This window comes from Aplysia californica, unplaced genomic scaffold, assembly GCF_000002075.1.
Source record: "Aplysia californica isolate F4 #8 unplaced genomic scaffold, AplCal3.0 scaffold00217, whole genome shotgun sequence".
Lineage (NCBI taxonomy): Eukaryota > Metazoa > Mollusca > Gastropoda > Aplysiida > Aplysiidae > Aplysia > Aplysia californica.
In genome coordinates, this window is record NW_004797487.1 from 723852 (window position 1) to 737802 (window position 13951).

At 41.8% G+C, this 13951-nt stretch overlaps 1 protein-coding gene across 1 annotated transcript; it reads right to left on the reverse strand.

The window, feature by feature from the left end:
• Positions 1 to 660: 660 nt before the first annotated feature.
• LOC101858714 (E3 ubiquitin-protein ligase Arkadia) lies at positions 661 to 12262 on the reverse strand. The gene is made up of 3 exons (XM_005099550.3): positions 12187 to 12262; positions 3047 to 3207; positions 661 to 2272 (listed from the first exon to the last, which is right to left on the reverse strand). Exons 2-3 carry the CDS (start codon positions 3198 to 3200, stop codon positions 1287 to 1289), a joined length of 1140 nt encoding a protein of 379 aa, XP_005099607.1. The 5' UTR covers positions 3201 to 3207; positions 12187 to 12262; the 3' UTR covers positions 661 to 1286.
• Positions 12263 to 13951: the final 1689 nt, after the last annotated feature.

The window sequence follows — 13951 nt, forward strand, 5'->3', positions numbered from 1 at the left end:
CCACAACAGGGTCTCCGAGCTGTAAGTAGTAGCACATGTCACATTGTCATTCGTCATACTGTCATCTCGTCATATTGCGACTAACAAAAAACAATAATTGCTGTACAGTCCGGTTCCCCTACACCCCAGACCACTTCTTGTTCCTCTCACACTCCCGACTTCCCATAGCTGTCAGTGAGGGCTTGGATTCCAATCCTCATCATTAGCTGTCTGTAATCATCTCCAAATAATGCTTATGATAGGATTGCCAATCAAAAACGTTAATCTACAACAGACAATCAAACACACCATTGGAACATCAACAGCAAAATCTTATAAAGCTTTCCAAAACAAAACAAAAAATCAGGAAAATATAAAACATGAAACACCCCCGATATGTGTTTAAAAAAACAACAAATAACTTCTAAAAATAAAAACAAATAACTTCTAAAAATAAACCCTAAACAATTACTCTTAAACAATTACTCTCCCCTCACCAAAAACAACAACCAAAACCCTTGACCAATCTGAAAAAGTAGAGAGCATCTAGGTGTCTGCTACCAGTGAACATCAAAGATAAAAGCTGTTTATGAATGTTGCAGACACATCAGTAAGAAAAACTCCAACCAAACCCAACAGTGAGAACAAAATTACCAGAAAATATAATAAACATCTTATTGCTATTATGTATTAAAGCAGTTTTTATTCTGTAAGTTTTCCCCAGCCTTGGAATAAGACAAAATACAACTTTAGTGATAAGGGATTTATGTGAAGAAATCATCACCTTCAATATTTTGGTGCACAAAGAGAGGTAAACAATCTACGGCTAGTAATAAAATGTAAAGAAGAGATACACATACACACATGTATATATAATATACATATTATATGTAATACACGTATCATATAGAGACGAAATAAAAAAAAAGGAGGACACGTTGAGACTAATCTTGAACATGTGAGAATAAAATACCCATCGCCAAGCCATGGAAAAGTTTCAGTCTTGAGCATTGCATGTTTCAGCATTACGTTCCTTCCTGCATAAACAATAAACAAGTGTCCACTAAAATAATCATTAAAAAACAACTAGTAGATGGAGAGAATGGACAAAAACTACAGGATTATTGGATACACACAGGTTATTTCAAACAATGTCTTGCACAAAGAATATAATTTTTTTTAAAAGATAAAAAATGGAAAAAGTTCGACATAAGGCAAGTCTAAGGAGTAAACAGGAGACCCTTACACCCCCCCCCCCCCTCCCCCTCACTATCAGGAGAATTATAATACGTCTAAGGAGACCAGCATTATACGCGCTGACACATGCGGCCAGACTTGCAGCTGGACGGACGGCTCCGCTTGCTCCGCTTGGTGTTGCCCTTGGGGCAGCCCTTGTACTCGTACACTTTGTTCTCCCGGCGGCACTTCTGCCGACTCACTGCCTTGTTGCTCTTGCCGCTCTGTACCCTCTGAGCCGCGTGCAGCCGGGCCACTGCCTGAGCGGGGGAGACCTGGGCCGGCGCGGCGAATCCCCAGTGTCTGCCGAGCCCCTCCCGGTGGGCACGGTGGGCCGCGGGCAGCTGTTCTCCCACTGGCAACTGGTGGGTGCGGTCCTCGCGCAGTGCGTCACCCGGCTCACCGCTGTCGTCTCCACTGTCCCGGGGCTCGGAGCTAGCCGGCGCCGACTCCCCTGCGAGATGAGCCAAATGGAAGGGGTGTGAGGGGGGCAAAGAGGAGGGCGGGACAGACAGGTACACAGACATGGACGGGTGCTCGATCAGCAGATTCTCCAAGGGGCTGGACGAGATGGTGGGGAGCTCCCCCAGCCCGGAGCCCGTGAAGCACGGGGGTGGGGCCACGATCCACGGGTCGTGACTAGAACCCGAGGGCCTGTAGGTGGCATGGGAACGGCCCGAGCACACCGAGAACACCGACTCTGGGGACGACGGTCGCACACCCGAGTCCCCTCCACTCTCACCGTCGGAGGAATAATTACTGTCCAAGTCAAAGTTATTGAGATTCATAGTACAGTCTTGTAGGGCGCCCTGCACAGAGTCTGAACAGCCCGTCAAAGGATTATACGAGCACCGGAGACTAGCGGCTTCATCAAGCTCAATGTCAGACGCGCCTGGCGGGGCCGGGGCCTGTGCCAGGGCCGATGGCTCGTGTGAGTCATTCACTGTCGCAGGTCGGGCGTGGTGATGGTGGTGGTGGTGAGGGTGATGATGGCGATGTGGATGGTGTTGGTGAGGATGAGCGTGGTGAGAGGGATGATGGCCTTCGTTTTCCTTACCTGGAAAAAAGGAGGGTTAAATTGTTCATCAACTTTTCATGGGTAAAAAAAACTAGCCCAAGAAGATGAAAACAAATGTAGCATCATTATTTTATTGTCAACATCACTCACAATACATTGTGAAAAAACTGACAAACTTTCCACATTTTTATGAAAATGAACAGAGAAGACATGACATTGTAGTTATAATGTTCAAATCTCCTATTATATCTCAATTATGTGTAACATAACACACACAGAGGCCAGTGTGTAACATAATAACACACATACAGGATAAGGTGCCGTGGAACATGACAACAAAGCTGAATCATGTTATGTAACTGGCCCTATCCAGGCACAGCTCTCTGGCTACAATCACTGAGGTGAGGAGATCATCAGGGAGCCACACTCACTCACAGACTATCCTAGCAGTAGGCTGCACTAAAAAATATAGGGAAGACCGGAGGAAACACTTTGAACCTCATTTTATTTTTAAATGTGGAGAGCACAGAGAGGGGCAGTGAGGTTTTAGTAAGCGTACAACGGCACTTGCAATAAAATTAGGTCATATAAGTGCCAAAGATTAAAGGTGTTACAAGAGAGTAACCAATACAAAAAAGGAGGAGAGATAAAGACGAAAGACGATAGTTGTTTGATTGATAAGAAAGAAGGAGCAAACCCCACCAAAGCACCCGCCAACCACCCACTGGGGCAGTAAATGACAGTGAGTGGCAGCGAGTGATTAACAGTGAGTGACAAGGAGTGATAACAAATGAGAGCGAGCGGCTGACGTACCAGGCTGTCCCACCACCAGCCAGTCGTCATCGTCTTGGTGGATGGCCAGGTCCAGTTGCTCTCCTGCGGTGTCCGCCTGGCCACTCACTTCCATGTAGCCCTGCTCCACCTCATTGGCGTCGCCCCACAAGTACTTGGCCACAGAGTTGAACATGGTGTGCCTGACGGAAAAAGGAAAAAAAACTACAGTGACTGACTGGCTGTATCGAAACAATGTAGTTACTTTGCTAGTCACTTCATCAAGACAAATTTTAATGTGTCACGACGCAGTGGAATCAGGCGCTCGTCAATTTTGGGGCATATGAAGTTATTTGTATCATCTTAAAGCCTGTCCATTTGTCTTGCTTTTGATGAAAAAGGTATAAATTTGTCTTGAATACAAGTCAAGATATTGGCAGTTGATTGAAACAAGCCCAAACAAACCCTGATACATATCACGTATCAGACAACTACTGAACAAACCCTGATACATATCATGTATCAGACAACTACTGAACAAACCCTGATACATATCATGTATCAGACAACTACTGAACAAACCCTGATACATATCATGTATCAGACAACTACTGAACAAACTTTGATTCAATGATTCATGTACGAGGCAACTACTGAGTATCAGTATATATCAGTTTAGTGAGATGAGTTTTACGGCACTTGAAACACAATAAGGTCATACAAGTGCCAAAGATTAGAGGTGTTACAAGAGGTAACTGACATGAAAAAGAAGGAGAGTAGATAAAGACGATACTAGATGTTTGATAGGAAAGAAGAAGGAACATCCAGCATGAGAATGGAGATATAAGCAATCACTCAGGCTCTCAAATGGGTCACAACAACTCGACAAGCACATGTGGTCTTCATCACAGACTCTCACAGCACTCTGAGGAAGATTGAAAGTGGGAACCTTAGAGCTGAATGGACAGAGCTCCTGAAGAAGACAACACTGAAAAAGATCACGTGGATCTTCACCCTGGGCCATGCTGGAGTCAAGGGCAATGAGCGGGCTGATCAGCTCGCTGGGAAAGCAAAACCAGAAGGGAAGCTGTGCAATTTAAGAACAAGAAGAGATGGAATACCATCATCTTGAGCGACTTCATGAGCTTGAAATTGGATGGGGCGCCTGCAGAAGTTCAAGACTAGTGGGAGGAGCAGAAGGCTATGGAATCAACTATTGCTTGGAACCGTCAGCATCTACACACTTCGAGATGTGCTTCTTCAGGGGACGGAGCGCTTATGGGAATGCCCCTTGTGCAGTGATGTCGGTCCTTCACACAAATAAACAAGGAAAGAAGAAGCAAACCACACAAGAGCACCCGCCAACCACCCACCAACTACTGAACAAACCCTGATACATGTATGAGGCAACTACTGAACAAACCTAGATAATACATGTACGAGGTAACTATTTTGAAATCAAAAGACCAAAAGCTCCCCACACTTTTCAGCGCATGACTGTGGTCACAGCTGGAGTCTTATAATACACACACTATGACTAAGATAGAAGATTAGACAACCCCAAAAACCCACAAACTGAATCATTAGGATTCATAGTCAGTGCTGGCACATCCTAGTTCGAGTAAAACATGATCAAATGGCTTTTTTGTTTGTTTTTCAAATGTAACAATCCACTATTAGGAGGCTTAAAACTTAAAAATAAAATGCTCCAAAATCAAATAATTGATTGGCCCACTTTTAGGCCATGCTAAAAGAACAAATTAAAATTAAATGAGGATAAGACCGAGATATTATTTCTTCGTAGCAGCGCATGCAATGAAATCGACAATATCAGAATAAACATCAATGGCCACGAAATATCAGCCCAAACTAAAATAAGAAATTTAGGTGTGGTGCTAGATCAAGATTTGTCAATGAAATACCATGTATCCAATCTTTGTAAAAAAAATCTATATCTCCAGCTGAAGAAAATAGGGAGCATTAGAAAATATCTATCTGTTGGTGTCACCAAAACTTTAATAACATCACTTATATTGTCAAGGATTGATTATTGCAATTCCTTACTGGCTGGTGTACCTGATGAACAGTTACAACAACTACAAAGAGTACAAAATATTGCTGCCAAAATAATTACTAAAAAACTAAAGCATGATCATGTGACTCGTATTTTCAAAGCATTACACTGGCTCCCAGTGAAAGAGCATATATATCATATATATAAAATCTGTTTAACTTGCTACAAGTGCTTAAATGATTTATCACCGGACTATCTAAAACAGCTTTTAACACCTATGTGCCTCCTAGAACGCTCAGAACATCAAGTGACAAAACAACCCTTGTTAAGCCTAAAATAAATTACAAATCATATGGCCAACGCTCTTTTTCATATTTTGCCCCACTTGTTTGGAATAGGCTTCCAAAAACTATCAGGGAAGCAGAAAATCTAGAAATTTTAAAGAAGAAACTAACATCATTTCTATTTTCATCATATTTCGATTAGACAGAATGCATCCAGGCTGTAGATCGTTGTGAGTTTGTATGTGTGTGTGTGCATATGTACGTATGTGTGTATGTGAGTATGTATGTGTGTGTTTGTAAAATTGATTTGTAAATCCATTATATGTATCATGTTAAGCGCATAGAGCATTGCATAAGTGGATATGCGCTATATAAATGCAATCCATTATCATTATTATGCTATGTTCAACCTCAAATAATTTGCTTTCAGCTATTCCAAGGCAACACAGTGTTCTAAAGTGACATGATCTTCAACAGTAGAACTAGACCTAGATCTACTGACTATTGTGCAGCAACAATAACATCTCTACTAACACTCAAGATTTCACCTCTTAGTTCAGTAAGTAAATGCCTCTACATTTTTTTAACTGGATCATTTCGAAATCCGAGGTAAAAAATGTAAATACCCTGTTACACTCTGCTGAATGCTGAGAAAATGGAAAAACAAAAATAACCCTGTCAACATCAACCAGAAAAAAACCTTTCCTTGGACTCAATAACTGCTACACACAGGTAGCGCAAGTCCTGTAACAATGAAACTTTCAGGTCCGGGGCGGCCACTTGGGCGTGTGTCGGGGAGTTGGCTTATGTCACCAAACCGTGCAATCACACGGCAACTGGACTGGCGTCCCAGGCCTGGCGGGCAGACGTCAACACATTACATCAAGTCCTATAATAGCACAGCGTGGCCGCCGCTCGCTCAGACTTGTTTGTGTGTGGAGTGGTGTGGAAGTGAAGAGAGCTGCCGCGTATAGATCTAGTGTCATGTATTGTGTGTGCAGCGTCACGCCCGGCCGACCAGGACTCCCTGCCTGTTGAGGCAATGGGAGATCCACGACAACACATGAGCAGAAAGCAAAGATATTGTACTGATTGCACACTTTCTTTGTCGTCTTATATATATAATATATAAGCCTACACTGTGACCTGTAGCTGTAGTTACCCCCCCCTCCCCCCAAAATAAAACCTAACCCCACACACGGGTAGTACTGGTCCTACTCTATACACACCGCGAAAGATGACACATCCACAAAAGTAAAACACTGGAGACATGACAGCCAAGATATTGTACCATAGGCTACCATCCAATGTCAGCATATCGAGACGGCGTTGGTACTAGGCCCACAGAGATCATGAGAGATGTGTAGGCTCAGTGTTGATGCCATAACACAAAATTGGAAACTGCTTTCAAATCCCCCCCCCCCCCCCCCCCCGGAAAAAAGGACTAGATCTAGATCTAGAATATATCTATATCTATATCTAATAAAGATCTAGACTAGACTCTAATTGAAATTGAATGGCCAGAGCCATCAGGGAGCACAGGGTGCAGTACTGGTATGTGGGGAATTTCGATGAATTTTGTTCCCATGCCAACGTCCACTAGCAGCTAGATTCTAGATCAAGCTGTTGGATCCAGACATTTGAACGAGCTTTTTGATCCACTGAATAAGTAGTTGACTGAACAAAATGTAAATGTTATGAATGAGGTCAAATTTTTATATCAGGTGAATAAAGAGGAGCATCCTCAACTTGATGACTTGAAGTAAGCGACAACCACAGCTGCCGCTAGATCTAGAGAAGATCTGAAACTTTGCCAATGAGATTTATGACGACAGACCAACATTCTAACAAGTCCCAGAACTGCTCTCGTTCAATGCAAGACAAGGGCAGCTAAAATACTGCTATAGGTATCCACACTGGCTACGTTGAGATTGTCACGGGCATATGTTATGAAGTCATTTTAAAAAAATGAGAAATTGACAAGCACCCCTCCTCTCCATTCATCCACGGCAAATTCCCTGCTTCAAGGCGAGAAGAGGGACGGGGGACTTTCTACTTCTAACCAATATGGGGCTGAAATTTCACAATTTATATAACTGTAAAAGAAGAAATCCAGCGTAAAATATTTACTGCACATCACCAACAACAAAAAAGACAGAGATTCAGATTATGTGATCTTTGGACGGAGGATTTCAAGTGTCTGTGTCAGCTTGAGACAAATAAATATAAGGACGTTCGACTCAATGACCAGCAGCCTAATGAGGCCAAGACGAGAAGACGCTATCGGGGGAAAAAAAGGGGGGGGGGGAGATAAAACTTGCAGAGAGAAGGCATCCCTGAGCACGGTACAAATGTATTTTGGACAATAGACCCCAATAGACTGGGAGACTATTATGATGAGAACAAAACGGGAGTTAGCAGACACAGAGAATAAAAAGGCAGAGAATGTTTTAAAGCCATCAAAAACTGGGTTAACTGCGTCACTTGTGAGTGATCGAAATATGCAAATGAGAAGGTCATTACCTAGAATACAGCAGAGTAGAGAAGGGAGCGCCTAGAAAGAGCACACTAAATCTTTTACCCCAAACCAAAATTGAGCAACGTCTTTCCACAACACAAAATCGGCAAATGCAGAAAGCAACGTTATAGTTATACATATACATCTAGATCTATACCAATTTGATCCAAATTATATGGTAGGAGAACCGACAACACTGTCAACCTTCAGCCCGAACGAGATAATACGAAGGCCAAAACAGTAACCCAGCATCTCCGTCTCACTTGTGGAAACCTTGCCCACCAAGCCTAGATCTATGCCCTACTAAGAGATCTAATGGCCAAAACAAAGACAAATAAATACGACATGCACTACACAAAACTGACCTGCACAACTGAAATTTGTACACTGCAAACGTAGGTTACAAAATACGTGGTTAAGTCTGAGACCGAAGCTTCAAATTCGCTTTGTTGATAAACAGATTTCTAACTGACAGGAGAACAGCTGATCCAAGCCCAGCGACCACCAGTGCAAGCGTCAGCGCTTTGTTTACGTATGGGGAAACCTGTTCTTCTGATTGGTTGCTGCGTGCCCTACAAGTCGACATTGTTAATATTCATGAGGTCACGTTCCATAAATGGGGAGACTATGTTTTTATCACGTGAACACCACGAAATGCCCGGATGAAAATTATAAAATACGAAGACGCGATTCGCTGATTAAACTGTTTATGTGTGTATTTTTAGAACAGCACGTTATAAACAGCAACAACAACCCAAAATTATTTTTTTTAATGACATTAATAACCAATGTCAGTTTGAACCAACAAGATCTGCAAAGTGGAAATAATACTTATTAAAAAAAAAACGAAAGCAAATTTACTGACCAAAAGTAATCAATGACAGGGAACTTTATTCTGCACCCCCCACTCACCCCCACCCCCAATTGAACTCCCACGCATCGTCCTTTGGAAAACTAATGATCAAACTCGCAATCATCGATAGTATTATATCTAGAATCAAAATATTAAATCTAGAATTTGTATTCTAGCTGGGTCATTTATTTCCATGGAAGGCAAGGCACGGGCGTGAAAGGACGTAGCCTAGATGTGAGAACAGCAAGGAGATTAGTTCTAAACTCCTTGGGAAACAGTCACAGTCCAATAGCGTCAGTTGTGGGTTCAAACCAAGGAGCTTAATTAAAAACTAAAACAAACATCACTGTAACCTCCTTGGTTCAAACTTACAGAATTAGGGTCAGTGAAGGAGGAGGAGATGAAACGGAGGGAGGGAGACACACACACACACACACACACACAGAGAGAGAGAGAGAGAGAGAGAGAGAGAGAGAGAGAGAGAGAGAGAGGGGGGGGATGGTGGATCTGGATATCTACTGTGGTGTCACAAAATCAGTCGTGTGCACGTCACATGCGGAGAAGAATTTAACATAATCTGATTCTATACTCTTTATCTCATTACTCGACTGAGGTACTTGAAACACTTAGAAATCCAGTATGCTAACCTTTTTTTACTGTCTCATCTACGCCTGCAAATGAATTCCCAGCTTCGACTTCTAAGAATGTCTCCTTGGCACTAGTCCCGTCACGCCTACACGTAATAAATCAGTGGTGCACCCCAACCTTGTGGCACCTCTATTGAGAGAGAACACATCGACTACAAATAAATGACACACTATCACATAGGCACAGACCAGCCCTTTAAAAAAATATTATTTTGCTATGAAAGCCTACTAACTACCCCCAGACATACACCAAACACGTTACCCCCAGACATACACCAAACACGTCACCCCTAGACGTTTTCAGTCGGTTCAAGAGCAGGTTGAAGTGACTATACTATGATGCACAAGTACTGAAACTATAGACACAACAAGAATGACAGAATAGTAAAAAAGAATGTTATAGTTTTTAAAAATGAGACTGCCCAAACACAGAAAAGAGAAAGTGATTTGGTTTAATCGAAAAAAGAAGAAATTGGAAATGGAAGAGGGTCACAGGGAGACGAAGAGAGAAAAAAATGAAAATAAACACAAGAGAATTTTTTTGGGGGGAATATTTTACCCCCATTCCATGTGGAAGAAAGGAATAATATAGCTATCATAGATCTAGAAGAAAATAAGCAGGCGTCAACTGACTGACCAATATATTAAACAAAGTACAGTCTTCAGAAAGAGAGAAATAAGAAGAAATCCCACTACTCGGATCAGACTTGAACTTTGCTGTGAAATTTGCCGACAATTTGAAATTACTTTTATTGACAGGTGACAATGACATTTAAGTGATAACAAACAGAGGTAAGAACGAAAAAGAATCAACGGACAGGCCTTCCTAAGGTGGACGCTATCACACATTATAATTTTAAAACGCACACCAAAAGCAAAAAAAGGTATCATGAACAATTAATTTTAACTCAAGGCTAATTTCAAAGAAAACAGGTGAAGTACAGAAAAAGAAAGGTAATGAGTCAGGAAAATCCTTGTTTACTTTTTTAAAGAATGACCATTACCAAGTTTGGCATGATTTCAACAGCAACAATACGTACAGTATTTCTCCACCTAACACCCCGGTGCTTGGGAAGGAAAATACGGGATCGTAGTCGACGCACCAGGAGATGAATCCACAGTGACCCATGTTTAGGTCCACAACTTCTAAAATGGTCTCCCATTTTACTCTAAAATAAACTTACGTTCTGCATCTGATTCATTTTAGCTGTTTCTTCTTTGTGCACTGCTGTGTTATATTAATTCTCTACTGACGTCTGTGGTTTAGCAGTTAGACGCTTCCCTGTGGCACTCAACAGACCTGAGTTCGAATCCCGTGTAGAGAGAATGTATAAATACCATGTATCTTATCGTGCCTTGGTACTTTTGCATGGACGTTTTATTCCGCTCTGCACGGTCTGAAGCTCACCTTCTGAGTATTCCTAATTTTGCTGATAGGGGCATAATTCAAAATTAAAGAATACAAAACTAGCTGTCTCTCTCTCTCTCCCTCTCTCTCTATCCATCCATCTATCTCTGAATTCATGCTAGTGGACTAATCCATCTATCTCTGAATTCATGCTAGTGGACTAATCCATCTATCTCTGAATTCATGCTAGTGGACTAACGAGTACCCTGATTGCTCCTCAGAAAGAGGAAGAAATCAAGAAAGAGAACCAGGCACTCCAGGAAGAGATTCCTTAACTCCAGGCGGAAGTGGAGAGTCTTCAGATCAAAATTAAGCAATCTACTTCTGACGGGTGTAGCTTCAGCCAGCCAGAAAAAACTTTGACAGCTCTCACAGATTGACAGATCGTGGGTGGTTTCTCATCTCAAGCCACTCCCTAAGCAAACACTTCCAACAGCTCAGAGTTTTTGGCCTGCTGGGGTTTTTGTTCCATAAATCATTTTCCATCTTAACCATCTTGTTGCAAGTACTCATATGACCTTAGAGCATGAATCAGAATAACTTTGAATTACAATCAGAATACTGAGTATGTATCAAGCTTAACATTATTATTGTTATATTACTGTTCATTCATGATTATACATGAGACTGTAAGCCTGCGTGTGTGTGTGAGTGTGTGTGTGTGTGTGTGTCTGTGCACGCGCACGCATGGTCATGTGTATAAGTGGTGCAACACCAAACCAATGTGCCAAGATCTGGAAAATAAAAAAGATGTGTCTTCTTATCTTATCTTAAACGAGGGGTCTTAGCCGAATGTAGACCTTCAGAGTGAATCAGAGCGGGATCTTAGGAGTTACTTTTGTTTAGAAAAAAATTATGTTTTCTTAAAATTAAAAAGACAGGACCCTTTTAAAGCAAAACATGACGGTAAGCGGTGGAATCTTAGGCTGAGACAACTTGAAGTCTCCAGGACAGTGGGTTTTGTTACAGGCTTCTTTTTTTACGGCAAAAAGCAGATGTAGTTCATATAGGAATTTTAAAGGGTTCATATGATCTAAAACAGAATGCTTTTCCTCCAGAGAAACCAAAGCTGTAGAAGCACTCAAGTCAATGTGCTCCAATTCAAACCATACAAACTGTGGAACACATCCTTCAGCAGTGCAAGACGCACAGGGTCCTGAGACAAGAAACGAGGCCAACCCCACTGACACTATCAGAGAAGCTGTACTGGTTGTAAGAAAAACTGATCAGGATGGCCCATACATGATAGATACCGGCCTTTAAGTGTTATATGCGACTGAGAAAAAGAAGACATCGTACAAAAACTACTTTTTGTGGTCTTCACAACATATTTAAATATTAAACCCCCCCAGTACAGCCTAGAGGGCAGTGAAATAAATACAAATCAATATAATATTCAGACTTGACTTTGACACAGAAAAACAGAAATGACAAAAAAAAATAATGAAAGGCACTTACGATAGGTACTCATGATTGAGCTTCACCTGCAGAAATTTCTCCAGCTTCTTCTTCCAAATAAATCCGCTTGACACCAATGATAGAATGTATCCGCAGCAACTTCACAGTTAATTGAATAGCGGTGACAACAGCAGCTACCTTAATCCTTAAAACATCCACCGCCGCACCACGTACACTCTGGCACACTTGACCGTCATGAGCTATCCCACACGCAGAATCATGTGCACGGGAATGAGAGCCTTTCCTTAGTGCAAATACACCTTTTTTTATACCCCTGGGTTCGTGCATAGCCTTCTTGTGCATTAGTTTCAAAACACCTTCCAGCATTCTTATCAATAACTTACAACAAAACAATTTTTCTTTTGAAGGACTTGTCTGGATATATTTATGCACACTCTCGAATAAAAGACTGTCAAAACTTCCACCCCCTCTTACACAATTTTGAGCACATTCAAAGATCAAAGCTTTAGACAAGGAATCTTGCTCTTGGAAATCCAACCGTGATTCTACCAGGGAAGTTCCCAACACAGAGGAAGAGAAGCTATGAGCACTTCTCTTGCTTCTATTACCGTCACCACCTGAAGAAACATATTTAGATTCAGAAGCAAATAAACAATGGTTCACAGACTTGACACTTTTCCAAAACACAGATTTCAACTGACTGGCTAAGCTGTCGGTGGGTGCACACAGGAACAAGCACTGTGGATTCACCACAGAGCTGTCCTCGGGAAACAACACTTTCACATATGTTTTTGTACCATCAGAGATACTTTCAAAAGCTGCTACATTTATCACATTCTTTGTAAAAGTCCCGTAGTTTAAGGAGACTACAGGACTACAGTTTGAGAGAGATATAAAAAATTGTAGCGAAGAGTCATCATCCAACACTCCTACACTAATTCCATAAGAAAGGCAAATTTGCAAAACAAAACTTGGCACTTTTACAGACGTTAACAGAAATGAAACACCAGAATCTTTCAAAGCACCTAGAAACTCGCATGCTTTCACATACCTATGAGAAATCAGATTGTCAGAAATATCTAAACTGGCATGGAGAATATATCTTTTATTTTCAAAATCTGAAACCTCGAATGGACACTGTACGCAAACTAATTTGCCACTAGATGAAATTCCAGCCTTTGAAATCTTTCCAGCACCATGGAATCCTTTTCCAACAAATGATGATTCAAAAGGCATGCCAGCTTGACAGAACACAAGATCTTCAAAGTTTTCAGAAGCCATGTGGGCAATTTCGCCCACCCTTTCAGGATTGTTAACTGATTCCACAAGGAAGGATGTTCCAAGGGAGACAAGTTGAGACACATTGGAGTTAACTACAGAGCTGTCAAAACAGGACTGAACAATTTCAGTCACGCATTGGCGGACGAAAAGAGGTGTCCCCATAATTGGTTCATTAACTGAATAAACACGAGATTTTAAATCCTCCAGAATAAGTGGTAGATCAACTATAACAAACTCCTGCAGCCATTTTGCCACCTTGCACTTGAACGAATCCTCAGAACCAGCATCTCCCTCAGACCTGTGAGCATTCTCAACGGCACATACAATGCCATGCAGGTAGATGAGCAGAGTTTTGCTTCCGTCCCCATAGACAGAGGAATAGGAGAACACGGTGTCTACAATGCTCTTTGCTACTGGGTGAGATAGGTGCAAGCTGGACAGGACTGTTGGACCATCACACGACATGATGACCTGACCCGTGCTTGTAACGAGGAGCGCCTGCTGAGTCTTTGGGCCGTACAAG

Bases quoted from the DNA above. Each gene is read 5' to 3' on its own strand.
- LOC101858714 (XM_005099550.3), bottom strand. From the start codon at position 3,200: ATGTTCAACTCTGTGGCCAAGTACTTGTGGGGCGACGCCAATGAGGTG. The intron at 2,273-3,046 runs GTACGTCAGCCG...CCTTTTTTCCAG, and splicing joins GCTGGTGGTGGGACAGCCTG to GTAAGGAAAACGAAGGCCAT.